Genomic DNA, 25015 nt, shown 5'->3' with positions numbered 1-25015 from the left:
ATTTCAAAGAATTTTTCAACATATTAATTATATAAAATGACTATACACTTTCACAGTCAGATTTTATTAACAAAAATAATTACATTATCAGTTCATTTATTAAAACCCTGGGGCTTCCCTGGTGACTCGGTGGTAAAGACTCCGCCTGCCAGCACAGGGGACGCAGGTTCCATCCCTGCTCCGGGAAGTCTCCATGCCACGGAGCAACTGAGCCCCACGCGCCACAACCGCTGGGTCTGTGCCGCAGAGCCCAGAAGCCACAACTCCTGAAGCCTGTGCACCGAGAGCCCGTGCTCTGCAACCAGAAGCCACCACGATGAGAGCAGCCCCCGCTCGCTGCAACTAGAGAAAAGCCCAAGCCGACAGGAACATCCAGCACAGCCAAAATAATGAGTAATTAAAAAAAAAAAAAACCCTGAATTATGATAAAAATGGCTTACCTGTATATACGCCTTTTGGATAGCTGCAAGTTCTTCACCCAGAGGAACAACGAGCTTTTCAACTCGTCTTTCATGAGAGTATGGCAAAATATCTGGAGAGTCTTCGGAACGAAGCTCTATTTGCCCAACGAGTAGGTTAGTAATAACCTGCTGTACAGCCTACAGGAAATCAATTAAGTACAATTATGTATTATATTACTTGTTAAATGTTTTAGTTTGTCACTAACAAAAATAAGAGAGCAGTAAATTTCTGAAAAAAGTTAGAATCTTTTATCTTCAAATATTTTTAAAACTATGAAGTATAGCACATCAGAAGTGGAGCAACAGAGGAAAAAGGCTTTTATAACATCTTTCTTGCATGTTGCCTTTCAAGTCAAGCATCCAAGATATAAGAATATTAGTAAATGTTCAGCAAGCTCCTCAATATATCTTTGTGTTTTCCTATCAATAAAGAGTCAGACAAAAGAGAAATTTTACATTAGCAAATCAAATCCTTAAAATATATCAGTCAGTTTTAGAGCCAGAACTAAAACCCAGACTTCCTGATTCCTTAGCAAATACTTTTTTTCCACTGATTTTTAATGGGGAAAACAGAGAAGTCCCTTTAGTATTAAAGCATACAACTGTATCTCAAGAATACTTTACAAATTGACTTGCTAAGAAACTGAGGGAACAGGTCCTACACTGAGTCAATTATTAATAAATGAGTGGAGGGAAGTCTCTGGCAACCCAGTGGTTAAGTCTCAGGGAACTAATATCCCACAAGCTGCATGGTGTGGCCAATAAAAATCTTTTAAATAAATGAGTGAAATATTTTCCATTTAAATCTATCTATCTATCTATCTATATGTTGATACATTTCTGAACCTAAATTTCATTCAACCAAAGCTTATAAAGGAACTTAATTGTAAAAATGGAGAATATGAAAAAAACCCCAAAATCCTGTTGGTATAATAGACCATAGTACTCCTGAGTACAATGAAAAGAATGGAAGGGAGAGGTAGATGGATGGATAGATGATAGGAGGGAGAGAGAATCCTGAAAGTATCTAGAAATTAAGAACTCTTTTTTTAAAAAACTAGAAAAACCTCATGGGCTTTCAGACAAAAAGTACTCTAGGGCAAGAATCACATCTTTTATATTTCCAACACCTAGTATAATGCCTAATATAGTAGTAGAGTATAGTTACTTAAGGTCCACACACATTCAGTACTAGGGTAAATGTATGATCATTTTATAAAATTGAGTAATACTTGAGTACTTTTAATCACTGAACAAATATTTGAGTAACTCCCAAATGCTAGATATTGAATTGGTGAGAGATAGCAAGACATACATAATCCCTACTTTCATGTAGCTACTAATTCAGCAGGAGCTACTAATTCAGCAGGAGCTAAAAAGACAGCAGTGAATAAGCAAAAGAATAACAAACTGTGATAGATATTAAGAAGAAAATTACAAGATAGGAAGAGTTGACTTTTGATAGCTTAAGAGTGAGTTTTTCTGAAGAGGTGATATATAAGAAGAGACTTAAAAGATGACTAAAAACCATCAAGCATGTTTAAACAAGGCTGGCAGGAAACAAAAGAACAGAAATTCCTAAAAATAATCGAGGTTGTAGACAGAAGGAAAAAAGTCTTAATGGCTTGGCAGAACTGAAAGCTATCCTTGAAGTTATCCAAAACCCAACACAAAAGCCCATTCAGAACTACTAAATTAGAGTGACATGGGATACAGCTCAATAGCTGCATTTTTACCATCCTCCAATAAAGGAAACCCAAGCTCCCTGGAGAAATGGTTCATTCCACAGAGGGAACAGGAAAAATACTAAATGAGCATAAAACATCCTGTGATTCCAGTAGGTTAGGAAGTATTCAAAACAAACAAACAAGCAAAAGAGTGCTTTCTAAAGGCACAGGAGCCATCTTCAAGGAACTCCCAGTAGCCAAATCTAAAACAATGTGAACAAAAAATTATTAGTGATGGTACTTGATTGTAGTTCATTTTATATGTATATATATCTCCATTAGTCCCTATTGATGTAAAGAACTGAAATAAAAATAAATAAGAAGACAGCCCTTCACTACAGAAGAATTCAAAATTTAAAAATGTAGAAGAAACGTTAAAAAAAAAAAAAGGAAATAATGATTAGGCAAACAGCACAGAAATAACTGTTACAAGCAAGAACCATCACTGGGTGCTAAAATATCTCCCCTACAACACACTTAATTACAAAGGGAAAATCAGGAGTTTTACAATGTAGAAACCAGAAAGGCATCATCTTAACCAAGTCAAGATTAACAGCACCAGTAAAAAGACAAATTATCATGTATTCTCTGATGCAACGCTCTAAGAAAGGTAGAGCATCACTTTTGGGGTATTCTTGTCAAAAATGCATACAGTTTCACTACAGTCATCACTGAGCCAATAGGGAAGCCCTAAGAAAACATCAGACAACTGCAAATTGAGGGATATTCTACAAAATAACTGACACTTACTATTCAAAAGCATCAGGGTCACAGAAGACAAGAAAAGAATGAGGAACTGGCACAGCTGGGAAGGCACTGAGGGGACAAGATAACTAAAGGCAGTGTGGGATAATGGACTGGACCCAGGAGCAGAAAAGGACATTGGTGGGAAAACTGGCAATATTCAAATAAGGGCTGCAGATCAGTTACTAGTATTGTACCAATGTTAATTTCCTGGTTTTGGTCACTTGACTACAATTATGTAAAATGATAACATTAGGGGAAGCTGAGTGAATGATATATAGAGACTTTAATTTTTGCATATTTTCTGGAAGTCTAAAGTCATTTCAAGATAAAATTTGAAAAGAACTGAAAACACTAACAATTTAAGTGTCAAGTGATTCTCTGGCATGCTGAAGTCTGAAAACTACTAACGCAGATAATTTCCTGCAACCATAAAAGAAAAGGAAGGCGTCTTATAAGAAATGTTGTACTCCTGATGTTAAACTAAATAATAGAATGGGAAACTGATTTGGTCGCATACAAAAATTCTTATTTTCTTAAATGGTAATAAATTTTACTTACTTTTATATCACTACCTGGTGTGGCACTAAGAGCCAAGATTCTAAAGTGATTCGTATATTTGACTAGTTCTCTTACAACCTTAAAAAAAAGAAAAAGAAAAAACCAATTTTTTAATTTCATCTATCCAACACAAAAGTAAAAATAATTCTGTTAAACAAGCTATTATATATGGTCCATTATCATTGTTCCTTATTTAGAGTATTGATGGGTTAGCAGAAAGAACCATCATTAGTTATGTTGTCTGAAGAGCAAATGATTTAGGTTTATACTCTATACCAATGAGAAACACTTTAGGGTTTCTTCTAAACTATTCAGTGTATTTTTGCATATAAAGCTACAACTTCAAAGCCTATACTGAGGCAAATCAAAATATGCAGAGGGACAGTTCAAGAGCAAATGGTAGAAAAAGATCAAGTCTATTCTCCATTGCTCAGGTTACAGTCTAATCTTACAGCTATATCCATATGTACATCTGCCAGAATAAGATAAATCATAACATAAAAACAGAAAAAAATTAAATACCGACATGGAATAAGAGTTGAAGTGAAAAAAGTTTTGTTTAGGAAAAATTTTAAAGAAGTTAGATTTCAGGTGGAAGGCTCACAGTCTTTAAGTTTATTCCTAAAAGAATAATGTTAATTTGGAATAATTCTTAAAATCTAAATCCCCTTTTAAATCCTAAAACATTTCCTGAGTGGCACCAAAGCATCATTCTAGGCTTCGCATTTAGAATTCAATACCCACTTCTGGTGTAATTTGCCAGATTCCCATTTCCCCCAATACAGAATCGAAGGACCCTACGTAAATTGAGTCGCAGAACAGCTTTTAGTAGCCATAGTTTCACATTAGCTGGAGGAAACTAAAAGCAGATTATTATTTTTTAATTGAAGTATAGCTTACAATACTGTCTTAGTTTCAGGTGTGGAGCATAGTGAGTTGGTATTTTTGCATATTATACTTAATTATAAATTATTCTGGGATAATGGGCATAATTCCCTATGCTCTGCAGTAAACCCTTGCTGCTTATCTATTTTACATATAGTAGACTGTATCTGTTAATCCCGTACTACCCTTAATTTGCCCCTCCGCCTTCCCCTCGCCCCTTTGGTAACTACGTTTGTTTTCTATGTCTGTAAATCTGTTTCTATAACTAGTATCGTATAGTATTTGTCTCTGACTTATTTCACTGAGTGCCAAAAGTATTTCACTCTTTTTATGGCTCAGTAATATTGCATTGTGTGTGTGTGTGTGTGTGTGTGTGTGTGTGTGTGTGGTTTAGTCACTAAGTTACTTTCAACTCTTGCAACCTCATGGACAGTGGCCCGCCAGACTCCTCTGTCCATGGGATTCTCCAGGTGTGGGTTGCCGTTTTCTTCTCCAGGGGATCTTTCTGACCAAGGGATCAAACCTGAGCCTCCTGCATTGCAGGGGTGTGCGTGTATGTATGTATGTATAGGTGTGTGTATGGCACACATTTGGCATATACACATGACAAATCTTAACCCAAGCATCAGTCCATGAACATTTGGGTTACTTCCATGTCTTACTATTGTAAATAGTGCTAAAACCAGGTTATCTTAACACTGCTCTAATTTTTACCTATGTTAATGATGAAATCAATGAAATGCAAACTTAATATTGATTAACACTCAAAAAATACCATTTATAGAGCTTTTAAAAACATGATACAGAATAGATATCAAAGATAAAACATTACAGGGAATCTCCTGGTGGTCCGGTGGCTAGGGCTCTGCACTTTTGCTGCCAAGGGCCAAAAAAAAAAAAATAATAATAATACTTAATGGAGGAGACTTAAGAACAATTGTCCTAATTAACTGATAAAAGATAAAATCCCAGATATATTATTTTCTTTTTTTTTTTAATCCCAGATATATTATTTTCTTTCCAGGAGGGATTCTCAAACATTTTGTAGAAGTGGTTTTGTGTTTGTAATCCAGGAAGCTACCTTCTTCAACAAGCTGTGTGCCTGTTGGAAACTATCTGGAATATTCAATGCAGTATAAACTCTCATTGCTTGGGACTTCCCTAGAGGTCTAGGAGTTAAGACTTTGCCTTCCAATGCAGGGGGTATAGGTTCACTCCCTGGTCAAGGAGCTAAGACTCCACATGTCTCTCAGCCAAAAAAACCAAAAACCAAAACAGAAATAATACTGTAAAAAATTCAATACTGAAAAAACATAAAACATACTGCAACAAATTCAACAAAGAGTTTAAAAATGGTCCACATCAAAAAAAAATCTTCAAAGAACTTGCAATGCTATTTAGATATTAAAGAAGTCAGTCATGTCTCACTGTACTCAATAAAAGCCTAGGCCTCGTAGTTAAGAAAAAAAAGAATCACCCTAATACCAAGAAATTTTTTGAAAATAAATTTGCTAATGGGAGTTCTCTGATTGCCTAATGATTAGGATTCAGGGCTTTCACTGCCATGGCCCAAGTTCAATCACTGGTCAGGGAACTGAGATCCTGCAGAGCATGCAGTGTGACCAAAATAAGTAAATTTTTTTTTTTAAGTTGCTATATATAAGCTTTGGCTACCCAGGTGGCTCAGTGGTAAAGAATCTGCCTGCAAATGCTGGACATGCAAGTGACTTGGGTTTGATCCCTGGGTCATGAAGATCCCCTGGAGGAGGAAATGGCAACCCACTCCAGTATTCTTGCCTGGAGAATCCCATGGACAGAGGAGCCTGGTGGGCTACAGTCCGTGGGGTTGCAAAGAATTGGACACAACTGAGAGACTGAGCATAAATATGAGCTAAATGTACAAAATGAATTCCATACAGTTAGAATAAAATTTTATTAAAAAAAATTTTATAAATGCCCCTCCGCAAGCAGAAACTTTTAAAACACTGGGTATTAATTTAACTTGGAAAGACATGAATGGAAAAATATATCCATTTCCTGGCTGACATCAACTCTAAGATGACAATTCTCAAGAAGCAAATACAGAGATATAATACTCAAAGTCCCCCCAAAAACCGCTTTACAAAATCACAAACTGGCAGTAAAATTCATCTCTTTGCACTAAATAAAATCAACTTTCTCTCTATGCTGACTCGACTCCCTCTCCCTAGTATCACCAGCTATTACTATTTTAATTACCTACCACCTATGTTGATGGTTTCCAAATCTGTATTCTCTACCTCAGAACTTTCCATTGAGATTTGTACTTCTGTCACCCACTCCCTACTGAATATCTATTCCTAGATTCCTCACACACACCTCAAATCCAACAGTCTAAAACTGTACTTACTCCTTCCACAGTACCTCAGATGTTCTCTGCTTCCAGAACTCCATTTGACTAACTGCATCACCCTCCTGACAATCTTCCAAGTTTGAAGCCTGGGAGTCATCTTAAATTCCCCTGACCCCTCACTGTACTCCCTGCCTTTACACTTCTCTCCTCTAATCTCTTTTAAAACTGAAGTATCACCCCAGTTCAGTCGCTCAGTTGTGTCCAACTCTTTGTGACCCCATGGACTGCAGCACACCAGGCTCCCCTATCCATCACCAACTTCCGGAGCCTGCTCAAACTCACGTCCATTGAGTCGGTGATGCCATCCAACCATCTCATCCTCGGTCATCCCCTTTTCCTCCCGCCTTCAATGTTTCCCAGCATCAGGGTCTTCTCCAAGGAGACAGCTCTTTGCATCAGGTGGCCAACAGTATTGGAACATCAGCTTCAGCATCAGTCCTTCCAATGAATATTCAGGACTGATTTCCTTTATGATTGACTGGTTCCATCTTGCAGTCCAAGGGACTCTCAAGAGTCTTCTCCAACACCACAGTTCAAAAGCATCAATTCTTCTGTGCTCAGCTTTCTTTATAGTCCAACTCTCACATCCATACATGATCACTGGAAAAACCAAAGCTTTGACTAGACAGACTTTTGCTGGCAAAGGAATGTCTCTGTTTTTTAATATACTGTCTAGGTTGGTCATAGCTTTTCTTCCAAGGAGCAAGCATCTTTTAACTTCATGGTTGCAGTCACCATCTGCAGTGATTTTAGAGCCCAAGAAAATAAAGTCTGTCACTGTTTCGATTGTTTCCCCACCTATTTGCCATAAAGTGATGGCACTGGATTCTATGATCTTTGTTTTTTGAATGTTGAGTTCTAGGCCAACTTTTTCACTTTCCTCTTTCACTTTCAACAAGAGTCCCTTTAGTTCCTCTTCACTTTCTGCCATAAGTGTTGTATCATTTGCATATCTGAGGTTATTGATATTTCTCCTGGCAATCTTGAGTCCAGCTTCTACTTCTTCCAGCCCAGCGTTTCTCATGATGTACTCTGCATATAAGTTAAATAAGTAGGGTGACAATATACAGCCTTGACATACTCCTTTCCCAATCGGGAACCAGTTTGTTGTTTCATGTCCGGTTCTAACTATTGCTTCTTGAAATGCATACAGATTTCTCAGGAGGCAGGTAAGGAGATCTGGTGTTCCCATCTCTTGAAGAATTTTCCACACAGTTTGCTGTGATCCACACAGTGAAAGGCTTTGGCATAGTCAATAAAGCAGAGGTAGATAAAAAAGAGGTAGTCAAAAAAGCAACTCTTTTGCTTTTTCTATGATCCAACAGATGATGGCAATTTGATCTCTGGTTCCTCTGTCTTTTCTATATCCAGCTTGAACAACTGGAAGTTCTCAGTTCATGTACTATTGAAGCCTGGCTTGGAGAATTTTGAATATTACTTTGCTAGTGTGTGAGATGAGTACAACTGTGTGGTAGTTTGAACATTCTTTGGCATTGCCTTTTTTGGGGATTGGAATGAAAACTGACCTTTTCCAGTCCTGTGGCTACTGCTGAGTTTTCTAAATTTGCTGGCATATTGAGTGTGGCACTTTCACAGCATCATCTTTTAGGATTTGAAATAGCGTCTACTCAAGGCTATGGTTTGGATGTGAGAGTTGGACTATAAAGAAAGCTGAGGGCAGAAGAATTGATGCTTTTGAACTGTGGTGTTGGAGAAGACTCTTGAGAGTCCCTTGGACTGCAAGGAGATACAACCAGTCCATCCTAAAGGAGATCAGTTCTGGGTGTTCATTGGAAGGACTGATGTTGAAGCTGAAACTCCAATACTTTGGCCACCTGATGCGAAGAGCTGACTCATTTGAAAAGACCCTGATGCTGGGAAAGATTAAGGGCAGGAGGAGAAGGGGATGACAGAGGATGAGATGGTTGGATGGCATCACCGACTCAATGGACATGGGTTTGGGTGGACTCCGGGAGTTGATGATGGACAGGGAGGCCTGGTGTGCTGCAGTTCATGGGGTCGCAAAGAGTCGGACACGACTGAGTGACTGAACTGAACTGAATTGAAAATTCCATCACCTCCACTAGCTTTGTTTGTAGTAATGCTTCTGAAGGCCTAAGTATCACCCCAGTTAAACATTTTTCAGTGAGTCTCTACCATCTACAATCCCTATGACCTACAAAGGGCATTCAAACTGCTTAGCACAGAATACAAATGCCTTCATGACCTGATGTTAAGTGCCTCTCCAGCCATATCCCACCTCCTCACTTTTGTACTTTATATTCCCATAGTACTTAACTGGAAGGCAGTGTAGGTATGTTACATACATTATGTCATTCGTTTCTCAAAACAATAACTCTCAGTTACTATTTTACCTGACAGGGAATAACAATGTGTATCCACTACCAATCTTTTGACTACTATCTTAGTCTCAAGTTTCCATCCATACCCTACTTTGGATCAAGGAGATTCTCATCATCTGACACTAATGATCTTGTTAAAGTAAAAAAAAAAAAAAAGAAAAGAAAAGAAACCAGCAGAGACATTGATTTCAATGGATGAAGCAAAGTATTTCTATCACCATCTGTTGAGATAATAGGTATAAAACTTTTCATAATAATAATGCCATCAGTAACTTCCATCATTAAAAATTATTCCCCCAAATGCTCTACAACAATATTTTACACTATAAAATACTTTTTAACAAGATTACCTGGCAATAAGCATAATTTCCAAGGGCTTTATGAGCTTCATCAATAACTAGACACTTTATTTCAGCAGCTGGGCAAGCTCCTCTAGAAAGATCGTTTACCATGACTTGAGGTGTCAGAAAAAGAACCCTCTTACTGCCCCAGATTTCCTTCCTGGTGAAAGCTTGAGTAGATCCTGTAAAAAAAAAAAAGTGACATCACACATTCTAAACTTCAGACTGTTACCTGTAAAATATAAACAGCCTGGCCTATTTTCAGCATGCATTCCTGTATTGGTGATCTGCTTCCAAGGTGCTAATTTGACAAATAGGAGAAAGCAACATTTTAAAGCTTTGTTGTGGTTCAAATGTCAACGCCAGCTTTTACCAAAAATCACAACTAGACTACCTTTAGAGAATCCTTGTAAAATGACATAATACTTGAAGAGAAGAAAATTCTTTACCTGGGAAATTCTGAGCAAGAAAGGCAGAAAACCTCACTTTCACTTACCAATGGGGTATACACACACAACCACTTCAAAATGCTTTGACAAGCTACAGAAATTCTCTGAAGATTGAATAAAGCAACCCTATTAGAGCTGGACTTGCTACAAGGAGATGATGTTTCAAGAAAGAAGAGGTAAAATAAGCATACTGTGATCTGAGGTCTATTCCACATGGGTCCGGAATTCCTTAGGCGCTAGTTCCATCAGAATAGGAGCTTTCCCCTGGGTGCCCAGCTCTTAATTTCAAGCTAGTCCACTGTTTCTTAGATACCTGTCATTTCGGCCATGTGGGACTGCGGGATACCCATCACCCGGTAGCAAGCCTCGATCTGCTGTGTCACCAGGGGTTTCGTGGGGGCCATGAAAACCACCTTGCCAGAAGGGAACCAGCGGTAGAAATTGTACATGACCACAGCAGCAATAAAGGTCTTTCCCAACCCGGTGGGCAGACAGACCAGCGTGTTGCAGAAGAGGGCGGTCCTGGAGATGTGCAGCTGGTAGTCTCGCACTGGGCAATTAGTAGGGTAAATCCACAGGGCGCCCGCTGAGGTGCAAAACCCGCCATTCTCTAGACTCAGCTGCCTCTCTGCTTCGTACACCGCGACCAGCAACACATCATCGTCTGATTCGGGCTCAACCTCGGCCGCCTCTGCCACTGCAGGAAAACGCGCCCTGGAGATGCCTGTGCTCTGAGGCCGCTCAGTTCCAGAGTTGCAACTCGGAGCCCCAGTGGACCGAGAAACTTTTGAGCCCCACGTCTGGAAAAGCGTTTTTTGCCGTCCGCTCATTAGGCCGACGACCACCGATGGCTACCCTCAGACGCCAGCAACTGCTGCAGCTCAACAGCCTCCGTTCCAATCCCCATCGGCTACCTTCGCGTAAAAAACACAGAGGAACAGTGGGCGGGACTGAGGCCAGTTTATCCTGTTGAAAGTGCAGCCACTGAGTTTGCGTGGAGAATATGATTGGCGGTCTTCCCGGAAACCCCGCGGTCCTCTAGGAGACGCATGCGCATTACCGTGGAGTTACTCTCAATTTTGTCCCCTTGTCAATTTTTTTACCGACTCTAAATTTGGGTTCCATTTCCAATAAGTGATTATATGTCCTGGCGTCATGGCTAAAGTGATATTGCTTAAAATGATATAGTAAATAAGGGAGTTGGTGATGGACAGGGAAGCCTGGCTTCCTGCAGTTCATGCTTTCGCAAAGAGTGGGACACGACTGAGCGACTGAACTGAACTGAACTGAAATAACCTTGAGGTCCCGAAACAATGCATACCCCCCCTTTTTTTAAACTTAACGTTACTGAGCGTCTAACATGCCTTATTCCTTGTTGTTGGCTGTGCTTTTAAATCGGTAGATGAGGTGAAAACAAACGTGTTTAGACAAAATTAAATAACACCTCATTTCTTTATCCAAACTGAGAAAACAAAATGCCAGCTTTTTCAGGAGTAGCAACCTCCTATCTTAATGTTTTTATTGTTTAAAGGGAAGTGAATGGTTTGGTCGTGATATTCGTTGGAAAATTCCAAAGGAAAAAAAAAAAATGTCCTGATGCTCCATCATTACATCTTCATAAACGATATGCAGTAAAATCAGCGTCTGGGTGATATTTTTCTCCTCTAGCAATAGCATTCTACCTCCAAACTTGGATACAATTCCGGATTTCTCCTCTCTAAACCTGGCGACTTCGAGTAACCTCTGTAGATTTGTTTCCTTGTGTATTGAGGAAAAGTACACACACATCATGAGGTTTTCTGGACCACTAATAATAATGTCACCCCCTCATCACCACCATCAGTAAGCATCACCTTTTGAGTGTTTTATTTGGTCAAGTGTCTGGACTTGCTTTTAGACAAACTGTTTACCGTGTTTGTATTTGGGAAGGGAAAGGGAACAGGCTGCTATTCTAGTTTCATTTGTGTGAGTTTTAAAAGGGAAGTGGTAGGATATAGGTTGTTCTGATGGACAAGGACTGAGCCTATTCAGGTGTGAATTTTTAGGGTAGAACTAGGTAAAATAATATTAGACGACTGAATACTGTTGTTTTCTTCAAACGGATTATCGACTTTAAATGCACAGCAGCTTGTCGGTAATATACAAATGTGGGTAATGGGTGGTAAACAATCGCTACCACCGGCGGTCGTCGCCTCACAAGGGTCCCAGCTATGAATAGATGATACCTCGCGCTTTTCTGCGGAGTCAGTCTTCGGGGCCACCTCAGCGGGTTTTACCCCGGACTCAACAAACAGGCCCGCAGAGCACAGCGTTGACGTCACTCAAAACTGGCCCCAATCCTGTGGGGTATCGCGGTGACCCCGCCCCCTCGAGCTCCGAGTGGCGCTCGCGCCACGCCCCTGGGGCGGGGCGATGCCGAAGCCAGGCGGGCCGGCTCAGTAAAGCGGAGGCAGCGGGGGAAGATGGCGGCGGCCGTTCCGCAGCGGGCCTGGACGGTGGAGCAGCTGCGCAGCGAGCAGCTCCCCAAGAAGGACATTATCAAGTTTCTGCAGGATCACGGTTCAGATTCGGTACCGGAGTTGGCGGGGCGGCCGGGCTGGTGCGGCTGAGGGACACTTCACCCCCCCGTAGATGCCCATACATTCCGTATTCCTCCGTGCCCCCGCCCTCGCTCTCCAGCGGCCCGCGGCCTGAAGGCCGAAGCGGCCCCGCGTGCGCTCCCGCCCCTCAGGCCGGCCTTGCTTGGGCCAGTGGAGCAGCTTTATCTTTTGGGGCACGCAGCACAATTGGAGATTTAGAACCTTATTGACATCCTTGAGTGAGGGTGGAGGCCTTCTCTTTCACGAGAAGGAACCCAGGAGATACTGGGGGTTGAGATGGAGCCCGAGGACTGAAGGCTTGGTTGAGATCCCTGGAGGGGAGTGTATATTACTAGGGAAAAGATTTCGGATTGCGATTTGCCTTTCTCATCGATTCCCGAACACTGAACACTAAGAAGTGTAATTTTTTTTTTACACCGTGTAGTTTGCGGATTAATTTAAAATATCGACCCTTCAAATGACCTTTTCACTCTTATGTTTAGGGGAGTTATTTGCCTATTTTGTGTGCAGTGGTCTCCTATTGTTTATAAACTAAGAAATCTATTTGACATTCTTCACACTTTTACGCCCTGCATTTTTCAGCACAGTCTCCATTTTAACCATCCTCTGTAGTCAAAAGTTATTTTTGTCAGACGGCTTTTTTTCCTTCGGTAATTAATATCATTCATATCTTAAATTAGAACTCGCTTTTCAATGCAGGAGACCTAAGAGACGCGGGTTCTCGATCCCTGGGTCAGGAAGATGCCCTGAAGGAATAAATGGCAACCCACGCCAGTATTCTTGCCTGAAGAATTCCCATGGACAGAGGAGCCTGGCGGGCTACAGGCCATAGGGTTGGAAAGAGTCCGAAAGGGCTGAAACGACTTAGCAGAGATATCTTAAATTGCTGAACGACTTTACAAATTTGTGTGCCCTCAGCGTCTCCCACATGGGGAAGAGGAAAGCCACAGTCTAAATGTAGTATCCCAACCATTTTTAACTTAATTTCTAAACTTCATTTAGAAAAATTGCATCTGGGCTCTTTTGAGAAGCTTGTAGTTTATAATTTTGCAGGTTTTTGAAGGAGAGGTATTGACCGAGTTACTCTCCCTCTATTCTCCTGATTGATAATCCTGACATCTGCAAATACTTTACAACATGTACAGCAAGAACTATACTGTCTGGGGAAACAAGGGTGAAATGAAAAGAACATGCCTCAGAGATACCATTTTCTACTATGGTACCATTTCAGTGGAATTATTTTCTCAAGCCAGTTCATATTTCACTGAAATAATAGAATAGATAAAAAATACACGATTTCAAGATGAAGGTACATGAATTTGATGATTTGATATTTCAGTAGTGGTATTTTGGTGTTCATCTGACAACTCAGTCTTATATTTGAGAGAAATGGAATTCTGTTAGATTAAATACATTATTTTATAAGTCAAATAGGTAATATGTATTGAGTTATTCTGTGTGACTGAAAAGGGATTGCTACATTTATCTTTACAAGAAGCCTCTGACAAAGGATGCTGTTATTGATCTTTCAACATGATGTAGAAACAGCCTTGAGACAGCTTAATCCCTTGTCTAAAATCAGACAGCTAGGATTTTAACCTAAATGGTCTGACACCACAGCCTATACACTCAGACACTATGTATCCAGCGTTGTGTTAACAGTGCTTTTGGGTATGCCAAGACTGGGTTACATATATGTCAAGGTAGCTAAACCCAACATGACTGGAAGCTCCCAGGGCAGGGGCGAAGTAACATCCTGCTGGAGTAGCTTTGCCCAGTTACCAAAATGTGCTTGCTGTTAAAAAGTGTGCTCATATGTACACAGTATTTTTTTTTTTAACCTTCCTTAAATCTTGTTTTTGTTACGAAGTAGAGTGTAAATATAATGTTTCATTTATCATTGGGCTTCCCTGATAGCTCAGATGGTAAAGAATCCACTTGAAATGCAGTAGACATGGGTTCGATCCCTGAGTTGGGAAGATCCCCTCGAGAAGGGTAATGACAACCCACTCTAGTGGGTTGCCTGAAGAATTCTATGGATGGAAGAGTCTGGCATGCTACAGTCCATGGGGTTGCAGACAGTTGGACGTGATGGAGCGAGTGACTAACACATGCACACAGAGCATAAAATAAAATGTTTCATTTATCATTAGTAGTATGATTGAAAACATACTTGCTTGATAATTGCTAACATAAAAATTCATTTTCTAGTTTTACACCCTCTCTTACATGAGGGAAATTATTTTGACTAACCAAAATTTTTTCTTTACAGTTTCTTGCAGAACATAAATTACTAGGAAACATAAAAAATGTGGCCAAGACAGCTAACAAGGACCATTTGGTTACAGCCTATAACCATCTTTTCGAAAGTAAGGTGAGTACTATTACGTTATATTATCAATATCACTTTAGATATTTTATTCCCAGAAGAAGTTTTAAATGCATTTACTTGCAGATAATGTTGATGTTTTTCCACTTGCACTTTTTCTTAACTATAATCATAAATGGATTGTCAAATTTAGCATGGCTAATCTGCCATATGGTGGGATGTTTTGATATTTTGAATGAGAACAGATTTTTTAAAAATAATTCCCTGGAAGCTTAAATTAAGTCAGCAAATCCTTAAGGATGCTGAAAAGTTATAAATGTAAAATCAGCTGCCTTTCATTAATTAATTTAAAGTCTTGGTTAGATCTAGGCTGAGCCTTTAAAAAAGCAGATTTCAAGAAATTCTTCCTGATATGTGTTAACTTTGAAATGACCACCTTTCACACACACACACACACACACACACACACACACAAATTAAAGAATTAATTGAATTGTATTCATATCTCTGAGTTTGAGTTGGTCTTTCTAAAGGTTATGGGTCTCATTTCAGAATTTATTTTGTGAGATAGTTAGAGATACATAATTTGTTGATTAAAATGCTTACCGTAAGAGTTTTGTTTTTAGCCAGAATGAATCTGATAAACACCAGATCATTTTCCTTACAGCGTTTCAAGGGTACTGAAAGTATAAGTAAAGTGTCTGAGCAGGTGAAAAATGTGAAGCTTAATGAAGATAAACCCAAAGAAACCAAGTCTGAAGAGACTCTGGATGAGGTTTGTATATAATGTATTCTTACTTTATTTCTCAGGTGAATGAGAAAAGTATTTGCTTTACAGCACTGGTTTCTCATAATAAGATGGGGCTGAGTATGGCCACTTTCAGTGAGCCAAACACTGATTTGGAATGTGTTTTCTCCCTTTGGTGTACTCAGTAAGAAAAAAACCGTAAGAACCAATGGTTTACAGTTAGTAAGCCTTTCCTGTGAAATACCTCTAACTTTGTATTTTACATTGCCTCTGTGTCTGGCCAGAAGTTCTGAGCTTTCAGAGCTATTTTAAGATCCTATTCTATAGCCAAGTTGGACTGAGTGAAAGAAACTTCCTTTTGATTATTTTTAGCCTTTTTCTAATGTACATGATGTCCTTGGCAATGGAAATAATTAATTCGAGCCTCACTGCAGGATGTGGGTTTATCTGCCTCATCTTTCCCAACCCAGGGTTTACATTTTGGTAACAAGGTTGGAAGAACCAGATAAAGCTATTTTTGCAAATGGACAGCCTTTCTAGAGCTAAGGACAGCTCTTAGAAAAGCTTCAGTAGAGCTAAATTATTATCTTGCCACTTTTGATAATATCTTGCTAGTAACTAAGCTCATTCCTAGCAGTGTTTGTATCAGTGACAATAATTTGATAAACGTTTTATATACTGGGCAAAATTTTTGCAGCTACTAAGGTAAAAAGAAGTGTAATAATTACTAGAAGGGTTACCAAAGTAATTTGCAACATAGATTATCTTCCAGAAAATTAGAGTAAGGGAGGTATGAGGTGGCAGATAATATATCAAGGGATTGAGTTAAAAGGAAAAGTTGTAAGGGTTGGAGACAATTTAGAGAGATCTTGTGAGAGTCCTAAATTATATCCTTTTCTTCAGGACCTCTTTTCATTTCATTTAATTGGTCAGCATGAGCCCTCTTTTTCATGTACTCTCATTGTCTTCCTGGTGCCTGGGTTCCGTAACCTCTGGGCCAGCATTGTGCTGGTCCCTGCTGTCTGCTTTCTCTCTTCATACTTTGGGACTGCAGAGCAAGCTTTGTGAAAAACAGAATTATAAAACTTTTTACTGGCTTTGTATAAATTCTTAAAATCAGCTAAGCATGTTTTCTAGTTTCATTGCTACTCAGCAACTTTTATACTATCCCTTGCTCAATCCCCTATCCATTGCCCATGTGAACTTGACATTTTCACACATTCTCAAATCTGTCTTATTGCTTTCTTATTATATACCCCTTTGTTCTCTTTTACCAAAATATCAACATACATACTAATAGTTGTAACTGTTCTCGTCTTTCCAGCCTAAAAGCTCTCTGAATTGGTTTTCTTTTCCTTCTCATGTCTCCCTCAGATCTAAGGCTCTCAAACATCTCTTGCAAATCTTCATCCATTCCTTTTTGATTCTCAGGCATTCTAAGGCCTTAGACCTGGAGTGTGGAAAAAGTCACCAATCTGCCTTCAGTCTCTTTCTTCATCATTCAGCCCCAAATAGCTATTCTAGTAATACGCTTTCTAAAATATTTTGCAAACTTCACCCTGCTCAAGAACCTTCAGTAATTCTATACTGTTTAGAACTGCATTGTCCAGAGTAGTCATTAACCACATGTGGCTGCTGAGCACTTTGTAGCCACTCTGAATTGAAGTGTGCCTTCAGTATAAAATATGAAATTTCAAAGCTTAGTATGATTTTTTTAAAAGAATGTGAAATATTTCAATATTTTAACATTGATTACATGTTGAAATATTAATGTGGCAACTAGACAACTTAAGATTACACTGGTGACTCTTATTTCTATTGGATTGCATCTCTGGCCTACAGAACCTTCCAGTGTCTGGCCCCTGCCCAGCTCCATAATTACTGCTACTTTAGAAATATTCTTGAGTCACAAATGTCTGCTCATTGTCAGTAAACTGTCCATACTTTTATTTCTTGCTTAGTGTATTTCTTCTCTCAATTTCTTCTGTCTTGTCAGTTTTGTGTCCCCTTCAAGGCCCAGGTCATGGGCTCATCACTTTCTCCGGAGTTTTTACCATTCCAGATTTTACTGTTTGTGTAAGTCAGAAGTTCCCATAGCTCATGATACCTGTATTTCTCTCTACCTTTTATTTATCTTAATGCAAAGAACCTTGTCTAAAAGCTCTTTGCTGTTGTTGTTTAGTTGCTAAGTCATGTCTGCCTCTTTGCAACCCCATGCACTGTAGCCTGCCAGACTGCTCTGTCTACGGGTCTATCCCAGGCAAGAATACTGGAGTGGGTTACCACTTCCTTCTCCAGGGGATTTTCCTGACCCAGGGATTGAATCCATGCCCCCTGCAGTGGAAGCATGGAGTTTTAGACACTGGACTGCCAGTGACGTCCCTGTAGTATTTCTGACCTTGGGAATAACTGGTTCATTTTATTGTTTGATGCATAATTAATCTTATCAAAAGAACACTGGTTTCCAGAGAAGCTGCAAGTTTGAAATTACAGATATGTTAGTTATGGGTTAACAGAGAATGAGGTTGGATGGCATCATTGGCTCAAGGGACATGAGTTTGAGCAAACTCTGGGAGATAGTGAGGAACAGGGAAGCTTGGTATGCTGCAGTGCATGGGGTCACAGAGTTGGGCATGACTGTGCAACTGAACAACAGTTACTAATATTCTCATCACAGACTTAAAATGAGAGAGTGAATTTTTTAACTTGAGAAGTCAATCAGAGGCAAAATAGTTTGTTACCCAATCTTTGAAACTCTGACTGGACTTAGGTCACAGTTGGCCGTGTTAAGTATTCTCTTTGTCCTCCTTCTAAAAAAAGGACATGAGTTAACAACTGTGTTTTTTGTTTCTAGGGTCCACCAAAATATACAAAATCTGTTCTTAAAAAAGGAGATAAAACCAACTTTCCCAAAAAGGGAGATGTTGTTCACTGCTGGTATACAGGGACACTACAAGATGGGACTGTTTTTGATACTAATATTCAAACGAGTAAGTCTAAATGTAATCTTATCGTTTTGGCTGTAAGACATGCAAAACACTTGTGTTGGCAGTACCTTTTTTTTGGCTGTCATTTTTTCCAGAAGTCTTTTGCATTTGTAATTTATTAATACTAGTAAGAGGTTTTCACTTCACTACGTGTTGGCTGCATGTAAATAAAGACCTTTTGGTCACTGCAAAGCAAAAAATAAAGCTTAGTCTAATCTTTATTAATGCCCCCAATTCAGGCATTTGTATTCTAATGTAAAAGGCAGAATAGTGTTATTTTAATGGTGTAATATAGGTCCTTTCCCTCTCCCTCCTTTAGACCATAATTATTTTTACATCCAAAATTTTCTTGATGAATTATTTGGCTTTCTAAATTTTTACTTTCAGATGCATAGCATGGTAAGTTCTGAAATCAATTTCAAGACTTAAATCCCTGTGTTTTCCAATTGGAACTTAATTTCATCATTAATTATAAGGAAAATCTGTTTTACAGGTTCAAAGAAGAAGAAAAATGCCAAGCCTTTAAGCTTTAAGGTTGGGATAGGCAAAGTTATCAGAGGGGTAAGTAAAAACTGGCCATGAACCAGTATATATTCTGGCCCATGCTGCATGTGGCATAACATAATGAATTAGGTTTGGGGATACAATAAAAACAAACTTTGGGGTTTCATATCAAGAGCTTCCCTGGTGGCTCAGCCGGTAAAGAATCCGTCTGCAATGTGGGAGACCTGGGTTCAATCCCTAGGTTGGGAAGATACCCTGGAGAACGGAATGGCTACCCATTCTAATATTCATGCCTGGAGAATTCCATGGACTAGGTAGTCCATGGGGTCACAAAGAGTCAGACACAGCTGAGCGACTTTCACTTCACCGGCACTGCTAACTGATCTGGCACAAGTTAAGTTCTCTGGATTTCATACAGTACAGCCTATCCCAAGGTTGTTAAAACATTAAATGGGTATAACTTAAAGCATGTAATATAATAGAAACTCAAATATTATTTCCTGCTTACCCCTTTTATTATTTTTTTCCATGAAGTAATTTTCAGAATTACTGACAAGTAAGTTTGGTTTTCTGAATTTGTCTGTATGATTCCTGTAAAATGTTACATATCTATTGTACCACTTATACATGATTCAGAAAGGTAAAATACCTGATCCACTGAAGTACTGACAGAAGCCTTTTAGTGTTTCTTGTAGCCTTCTCACCTCTCACAATTTGCTCAACACCAAAAAAGATCTTTCCAATGTAAGCATGCCTTTAGCCACCCTTATGTGTGAGAGATACAGAAGGAAACTGAGAAAAAGGAAAGTTAGGCTTGAGCTACTGACCATTGCCTTGTACAAAAGGAGATGAAAAAGCAGAGCTGATCATCCTCAACTGAATCAGGCTGTCATGTTAGGGCCTGCTTATTGTTCTAAATTCTTTGTATTCAGAAGAAACATTAATAACAAAAATGCCTATTTAAGTGCAGTTATGAGAATCCTCAATGTGTCATTCTTTGTACTGTGGTAAGACCTAAAATACTGTTCAGTCTTATCCAGAGCCCAAAATAGATTGTAAAACATCTTGAAACTAAAGGTTTTACTACTACCTGATTATACCAAGTTGATATATCAAGTTGAGCTATTTTTCTGTTTCTATAACTAATGTGCTTACTGGTAAGTTTGTTCTGTTCAACTAAATACTTAACTTCTAGTATTTGACAAATCTGTATCATTTGAGCTTATATAATTGTTACATTTCAAAAGAGTATATAAGTGAATACATTCTATATCCTTCCACTATGTTGATTTGGTTTTGGTAATTTGGCCTAAGATCCAAATTTGTACAAAGTGACATTATGTCATTTTCAAGACTTCAAGTATTTATACTAAAAAATTGTTTAATATGTCCTCAGATTTTTTTTTTCCACTGAGACAATGAAGGACAAAGATTTAGGGACTCACTCAAGGACATTACCTTAGGACATAATGAAGTCCTGTAACAGAATGCTTTGTATGTAATCTTGCCTGCCTTTGGTTTTCCATGTATTTTTTTGTGAAGTATCATTAGTTTTAATTTGACGTTCCCGTCTGTAGTGGGATGAAGCACTCTTGACTATGAGTAAAGGAGAAAAGGCTCGACTGGAGATTGAACCAGAATGGGCTTATGGAAAGAAAGGACAGCCTGATGCCAAGTATCCTTTTTTTCTTGGTAATTAAAAGAAAACACAGTTGAAGATCACTTGAAGGCAGCAAGATGCTATCTAGGTTATTAACCTCTAGAAGAGAGAACATGTCCAGACCAGTCTTCTGATATTTATATGCTTTTGTGTCAACACACCTCCAATACAGACAATGTTTTCCACTGTTATAGGGATTCTAGAATCTCTTTTTCCCCTTCCTATTTAAGCTCTTAATTTTCAAGACCTAAACTGAGATTTAAGTTTCTATCTTTGAAAAGCTACTATTAATGTTTGAAAATTTTCAAGGAGTAAGATGCTCAATATAAACAACTGTAGCAAATTGTAGGATTCAAATATGACTCATGGTGATTTTATGCTACTGTATAATATCAGGCAATTGAACTGGGTTTGCAAAGCTTAGCAATGGAACACATGTTGGGGATTACCAGTTGTGAAATGAAGGAGACCATGGTCCAACATCAGTGTGAACATTAATAAAAGAGAAGAGCCATGATTCCAATCTGTTACAAGCAGAACAACCCAGTAGCTAAGTGGGAAGGTAGTTTAGTTGTTGGTTCCATTCCCAATGGAAAAGTTAGACCAGTTAGAATAAGTTTAGAGGAGGAGGGAATTGGAAGTCCTTTTTAGTCTTATCAGTTATTAATACAGTTACTTGGGAATACAATAGCCTTCTCAACCTATCAAAATCCCACAGCCAGCTGCAGCTCCCACAGTCTCATGTGAAGTATCTCAAGATCAGTTAGATGAAAATCACTCTTCCCGAACTCAACATCTGAAAATTCACAGCAACTATGAGATGCTACCTCCTATGAACTTCATAGTTATAACTTGAAGTTATAACTTATACACCCAGCTAAACTGGAACCCTTTTTGGGGATGGGCGGGAGGTACCGAGTTGCGCAGTCTTCATAAAGCAGTGGCCGAGCTGGGAGCACCTAGTGACACAGAAGGTCCCAGTTCAAGCTCAATTCATCTAGTCTACCTCTACTGTCAGGTTTTGACCTCCATTCAAAAATAGCTTTAGGAACCTCTCGGTTTGTATGTACCATTTCTGAGTCAACTATAAAATAGCCCTCCCTGTGCAGTTAATTACCAATATCTAAAATTATATTTTAGACGAAGGTTATTGGGAGTGAGGAAAGAGACAACTTTTATCAAATTTACCTTAACTTCTTCAACAGAATTCCACCAAACGCAAAACTTATTTTTGAAGTGGAATTAGTGGATATTGACTGAAATAGTTAAGAAATCATCAACAATAAAACATGGCCGTGAAGAAACTTATCTAATTAGAGCTGGTTACTATTGTTAAGATAAGAGTCAACTGGAAAATTCAAGTTAGAACATGTTTACTTGATCCCTCAACTTTTAAGAAATGTAATCCATTATAAACCCTTGAACTTTAAAATATTTTACTACAGTTGTGTAAAATATCAGTTAAAGAGAACTGATTTGCCTTTTACCTCATGTTGTAAACTAAAAGGCTCAATAAAAATGTATCCAAATGTCTTGATTTGTGTGGTATAAATGTATTAATGTTCTGATTAGGTTAACCAGTACTAAGAGTTCACCAAACCAAGGGAGTAACACTAAATTTGTCTGGACAGCCTTGCCAGAGACACTCATCTTAAAATATTTAAATGTTTCTGTATAAGGCAGGCAAAAGCATAGAGACTGAGAAGAAGCAAAAAGCTACAAAACTTAAGAAATTCTGTCAAGAAGATAACAGCTGAATTCAAGAGAAGTATACTTCAGAATCATGGTGAATATAAATTTAATATTAAAAAAAACCACTAAGCATGGTGAATATAAATCTTTAAGTGATTTCCCCCCGAATAAATCCGTAACAATTATTGGATGAGTCTTCAGTTTTATTACAAAAATGAAGATGATCAGTTTGATCAAAATGAAAGCTTGCTCACAAGTTTAACATGAATATTCCAAATACAAAGTCTCCCAAAACAACATAGTTTTGATATGATTTTCATTTTTTCAAAGGGATGCAAAGATTCCATTTCCTCATTTATTATCTCTATTCCAAGACAATATTTTAACAGGAATTGTTTCTTCTGTTAGATCCAAATTCACAAGTATAATCAAAACACACAGACAGTATCTTGTCAGCAAAGGTTAAAAATCCCATTTTTTTTAAAGAGGAGGTAAATCCTTAATAACCAGCCCTTATGTGTTTTCAGAATCTTGAACTACACTGACATGATTTGCAGTCAGTTTTTTTTCCTACCCTTAAGGCTACAAAACTCTGTTGCAAATGCATTGCAAAAGAATTCTAGACCACTTAATGCAAAAAAATCAAAAAAATAGTTCTCCAATAAAAAGTAAATTTTATAAATGGTAGGAAATAGTATCTGTGGTAAGCTACTAAGTGACATTTTCCCCTATTACTAAACAAATCATGTTACACAAAAACAGGGAAGACAAGTTATCAAATACAACAAGCTTGTACTATGTTTACATCCCTCATTAAAAAAAAATAATTTCATACTTTTCACACACTCCCATCTGATACTTGATTTTCTTATCAGGTTGGAGGAGGAGGATAATACTGTCCATAATTCCAAGGATTCTGATAATTGTACTGAAAAGAAAAAGCAAACGTATCAGCATACAAGAGCTATGACTGGGTTCCATATATAAAAATTTAATTAAGGCAGGTTTCTATTTAAAGAAAACAAGCATGTGTTCACTGCTGAAATTCCAAGTCTTAATCATAAAAGACAATGTATTTACACACAGATCAAAAGTAAAGAGGTTTTTTTTTTACCCTAAAGAAGGAAAAAAAGACTACCCTAATTTATATATATAATTTCGAGTAACATCTATTAACCAAAAAAATCAATTATAATTATGTAAACTTACCTGATACCAGGCACTATAATTATACGCAGCTTGATTTGCCTGCAAATCACCATCAATCATCTGTGTAGATGATGAAGTTGTATCTTCTGTGTGTGCTTTCTTTTCCTCTGGTTCTTCTGATCTAAATAAAAGGTAAAAATGGAAACTTTCAGAACTCCCATAGATAAGTACTTTAACAAATTGACGAATGTCACACCTTTGTATAAAGCTGAAGTTCTTGGTCACACTGTTTTATATGATTTCAAATCATGAAAAAAGTAAATTACAATATAAAGGTAATAATTATTTTTAAAGGGATTTCCACTATGAACTGTGTTTTTTTAAGCTTCCTTTCCTGATTCAGCAGGAAGTTACATACCCGTTTTCTGCTTTTCTTTTTAAAGAATCCTGCTCTTTTAGGAGTGTTTGATGTTCATCATAAGCATTCAAAAGCCTGTGAGGGAAGGAGAAACAATCCACTGGAATACACAGAAGCCAAACTTAAAACTTTTTTAGGTTTTCAAGTTACTTCCACTCAGGGAAACAAAGGCAAGTAGAAATGAACATTGTTTAGAAGAAAAAACAAGCAAGCAGACAAACCTAGCCCTAAATACCTTTTCTATTTGCTTGCCTTGCACTTTCCTTCTCAGTCCATGTGGTTCAAAAGAGGCTTCAGAGATACAGGCCTGGTCAATTACCTTACTAGATGTCTCTGACCAATAACTGGTTCAGAGGTGATCACATGACCCAAAACAGGATCAGTAAGTCCCAGGATTTTTGACTGAGATACTGAAGTGCCTGTTCTCTGCACTACAGTGGGCTAGAGCTTGAGGGGACGCTGGTCAAGACCTGTGTGTTTATCATTTTTAACACATGGGAAGGGCCTAAGGAGCTATACCACATGACAAAAGACAGCGACCTTGACACTGTTTTTGTCTAGTATAACCTTGAATTCTGACAGTTCTATAATTCGTGTACTTCTGAAATCTAATTTAACAATTCTTATTAAAGACACCTGCCACCAGTTAGGATAAAGTATATTTAAACTTTGGCTATGTGATAAACTGAATGAGAACTAAAAATTTCAAAATACTTAATAATCACTGATTAAAAAGATAACTTTTAATAAAAAATTTTAATGGGCTATGTATTACAGGTTTCACCTGGAACTTACAACTTCAAAAACAATGTCACTTGAAGCAAAACTGACTTTAAAATCAATGATTTTGTAATTTTCTTTTTCCTTTTTTTGAGCACTGACTGCTAACCCAGACTGAACACCAGGGAATCACTTTTAAAATATTTTTTAGAAATACAAAGATGGCCTTATTTTTTAAGGTAATCATAAACCTGAACACAGGTTTCTCTGAAAGAGAATACAGAG

At 38.2% G+C, this 25015-nt stretch overlaps 3 protein-coding genes across 10 annotated transcripts in view; 1 reads left to right on the top strand and 2 right to left on the bottom strand.

The window, feature by feature from the left end:
• FANCM (FA complementation group M) overlaps positions 1-10838 on the bottom strand; it is a 98531-nt gene extending 87693 nt beyond the window's left edge. For all 4 annotated transcript variants that reach the window (XM_065906268.1, XM_065906270.1, XM_065906269.1 and 1 more), the window contains exons 1-4: positions 10237-10838; positions 9484-9656; positions 3494-3571; positions 441-599 (exon numbers count right to left, since the gene is read on the bottom strand). In XM_065906268.1, coding sequence (XP_065762340.1) covers positions 441-599; positions 3494-3571; positions 9484-9656; positions 10237-10753 — 927 coding nt within the window. In that variant the 5' untranslated portion in view covers positions 10754-10838. The remainder of the gene's footprint in view (positions 1-440; positions 600-3493; positions 3572-9483; positions 9657-10236) is intronic.
• A 1503-nt stretch (positions 10839-12341) lies between these two features.
• On the top strand, positions 12342-22288 carry FKBP3 (FKBP prolyl isomerase 3). Its single transcript, XM_065906903.1, has 7 exons — positions 12342-12493; positions 14796-14897; positions 15520-15627; positions 18455-18590; positions 19081-19148; positions 20669-20766; positions 21957-22288. The coding sequence occupies exons 1-7, from the start codon at positions 12386-12388 to the stop codon at positions 22009-22011; spliced, it is 675 nt and encodes a 224-aa protein (XP_065762975.1). The 5' UTR covers positions 12342-12385; the 3' UTR covers positions 22012-22288.
• Positions 22289-22625: 337 nt separating this feature from the next.
• Positions 22626-25015, bottom strand: part of PRPF39 (pre-mRNA processing factor 39) — a 35390-nt gene continuing 33000 nt past the window's right edge. For all 5 annotated transcript variants that reach the window (XM_065906898.1, XM_065906900.1, XM_065906899.1 and 2 more), the window contains 3 exons: positions 24011-24085; positions 23653-23773; positions 22626-23371 (listed from right to left, as the gene is read on the bottom strand). In XM_065906898.1, coding sequence (XP_065762970.1) covers positions 23315-23371; positions 23653-23773; positions 24011-24085 — 253 coding nt within the window. In that variant the 3' untranslated portion in view covers positions 22626-23314. The remainder of the gene's footprint in view (positions 23372-23652; positions 23774-24010; positions 24086-25015) is intronic.

Source organism: Muntiacus reevesi, chromosome 15, assembly GCF_963930625.1.
Source record: "Muntiacus reevesi chromosome 15, mMunRee1.1, whole genome shotgun sequence".
NCBI classification, from domain to species: domain Eukaryota; kingdom Metazoa; phylum Chordata; class Mammalia; order Artiodactyla; family Cervidae; genus Muntiacus; species Muntiacus reevesi.
This window is presented reverse-complemented; position numbering and strand designations above follow the sequence as displayed.

What these genes read in the sequence shown, in the direction of transcription:
- FKBP3 (XM_065906903.1), top strand. Translation starts at nt 12,386, where the DNA reads ATGGCGGCGGCCGTTCCGCAGCGGGCCTGGACGGTGGAGCAGCTGCGC. An exon ending in CTGAAGAGACTCTGGATGAG is followed by an intron (nt 15,628 to 18,454) that starts GTTTGTATATAA and finishes TTTTGTTTCTAG; the next exon opens with GGTCCACCAAAATATACAAA. An exon ending in AAAGGACAGCCTGATGCCAA is followed by an intron (nt 20,767 to 21,956) that starts GTATCCTTTTTT and finishes CTTCTTCAACAG; the next exon opens with AATTCCACCAAACGCAAAAC.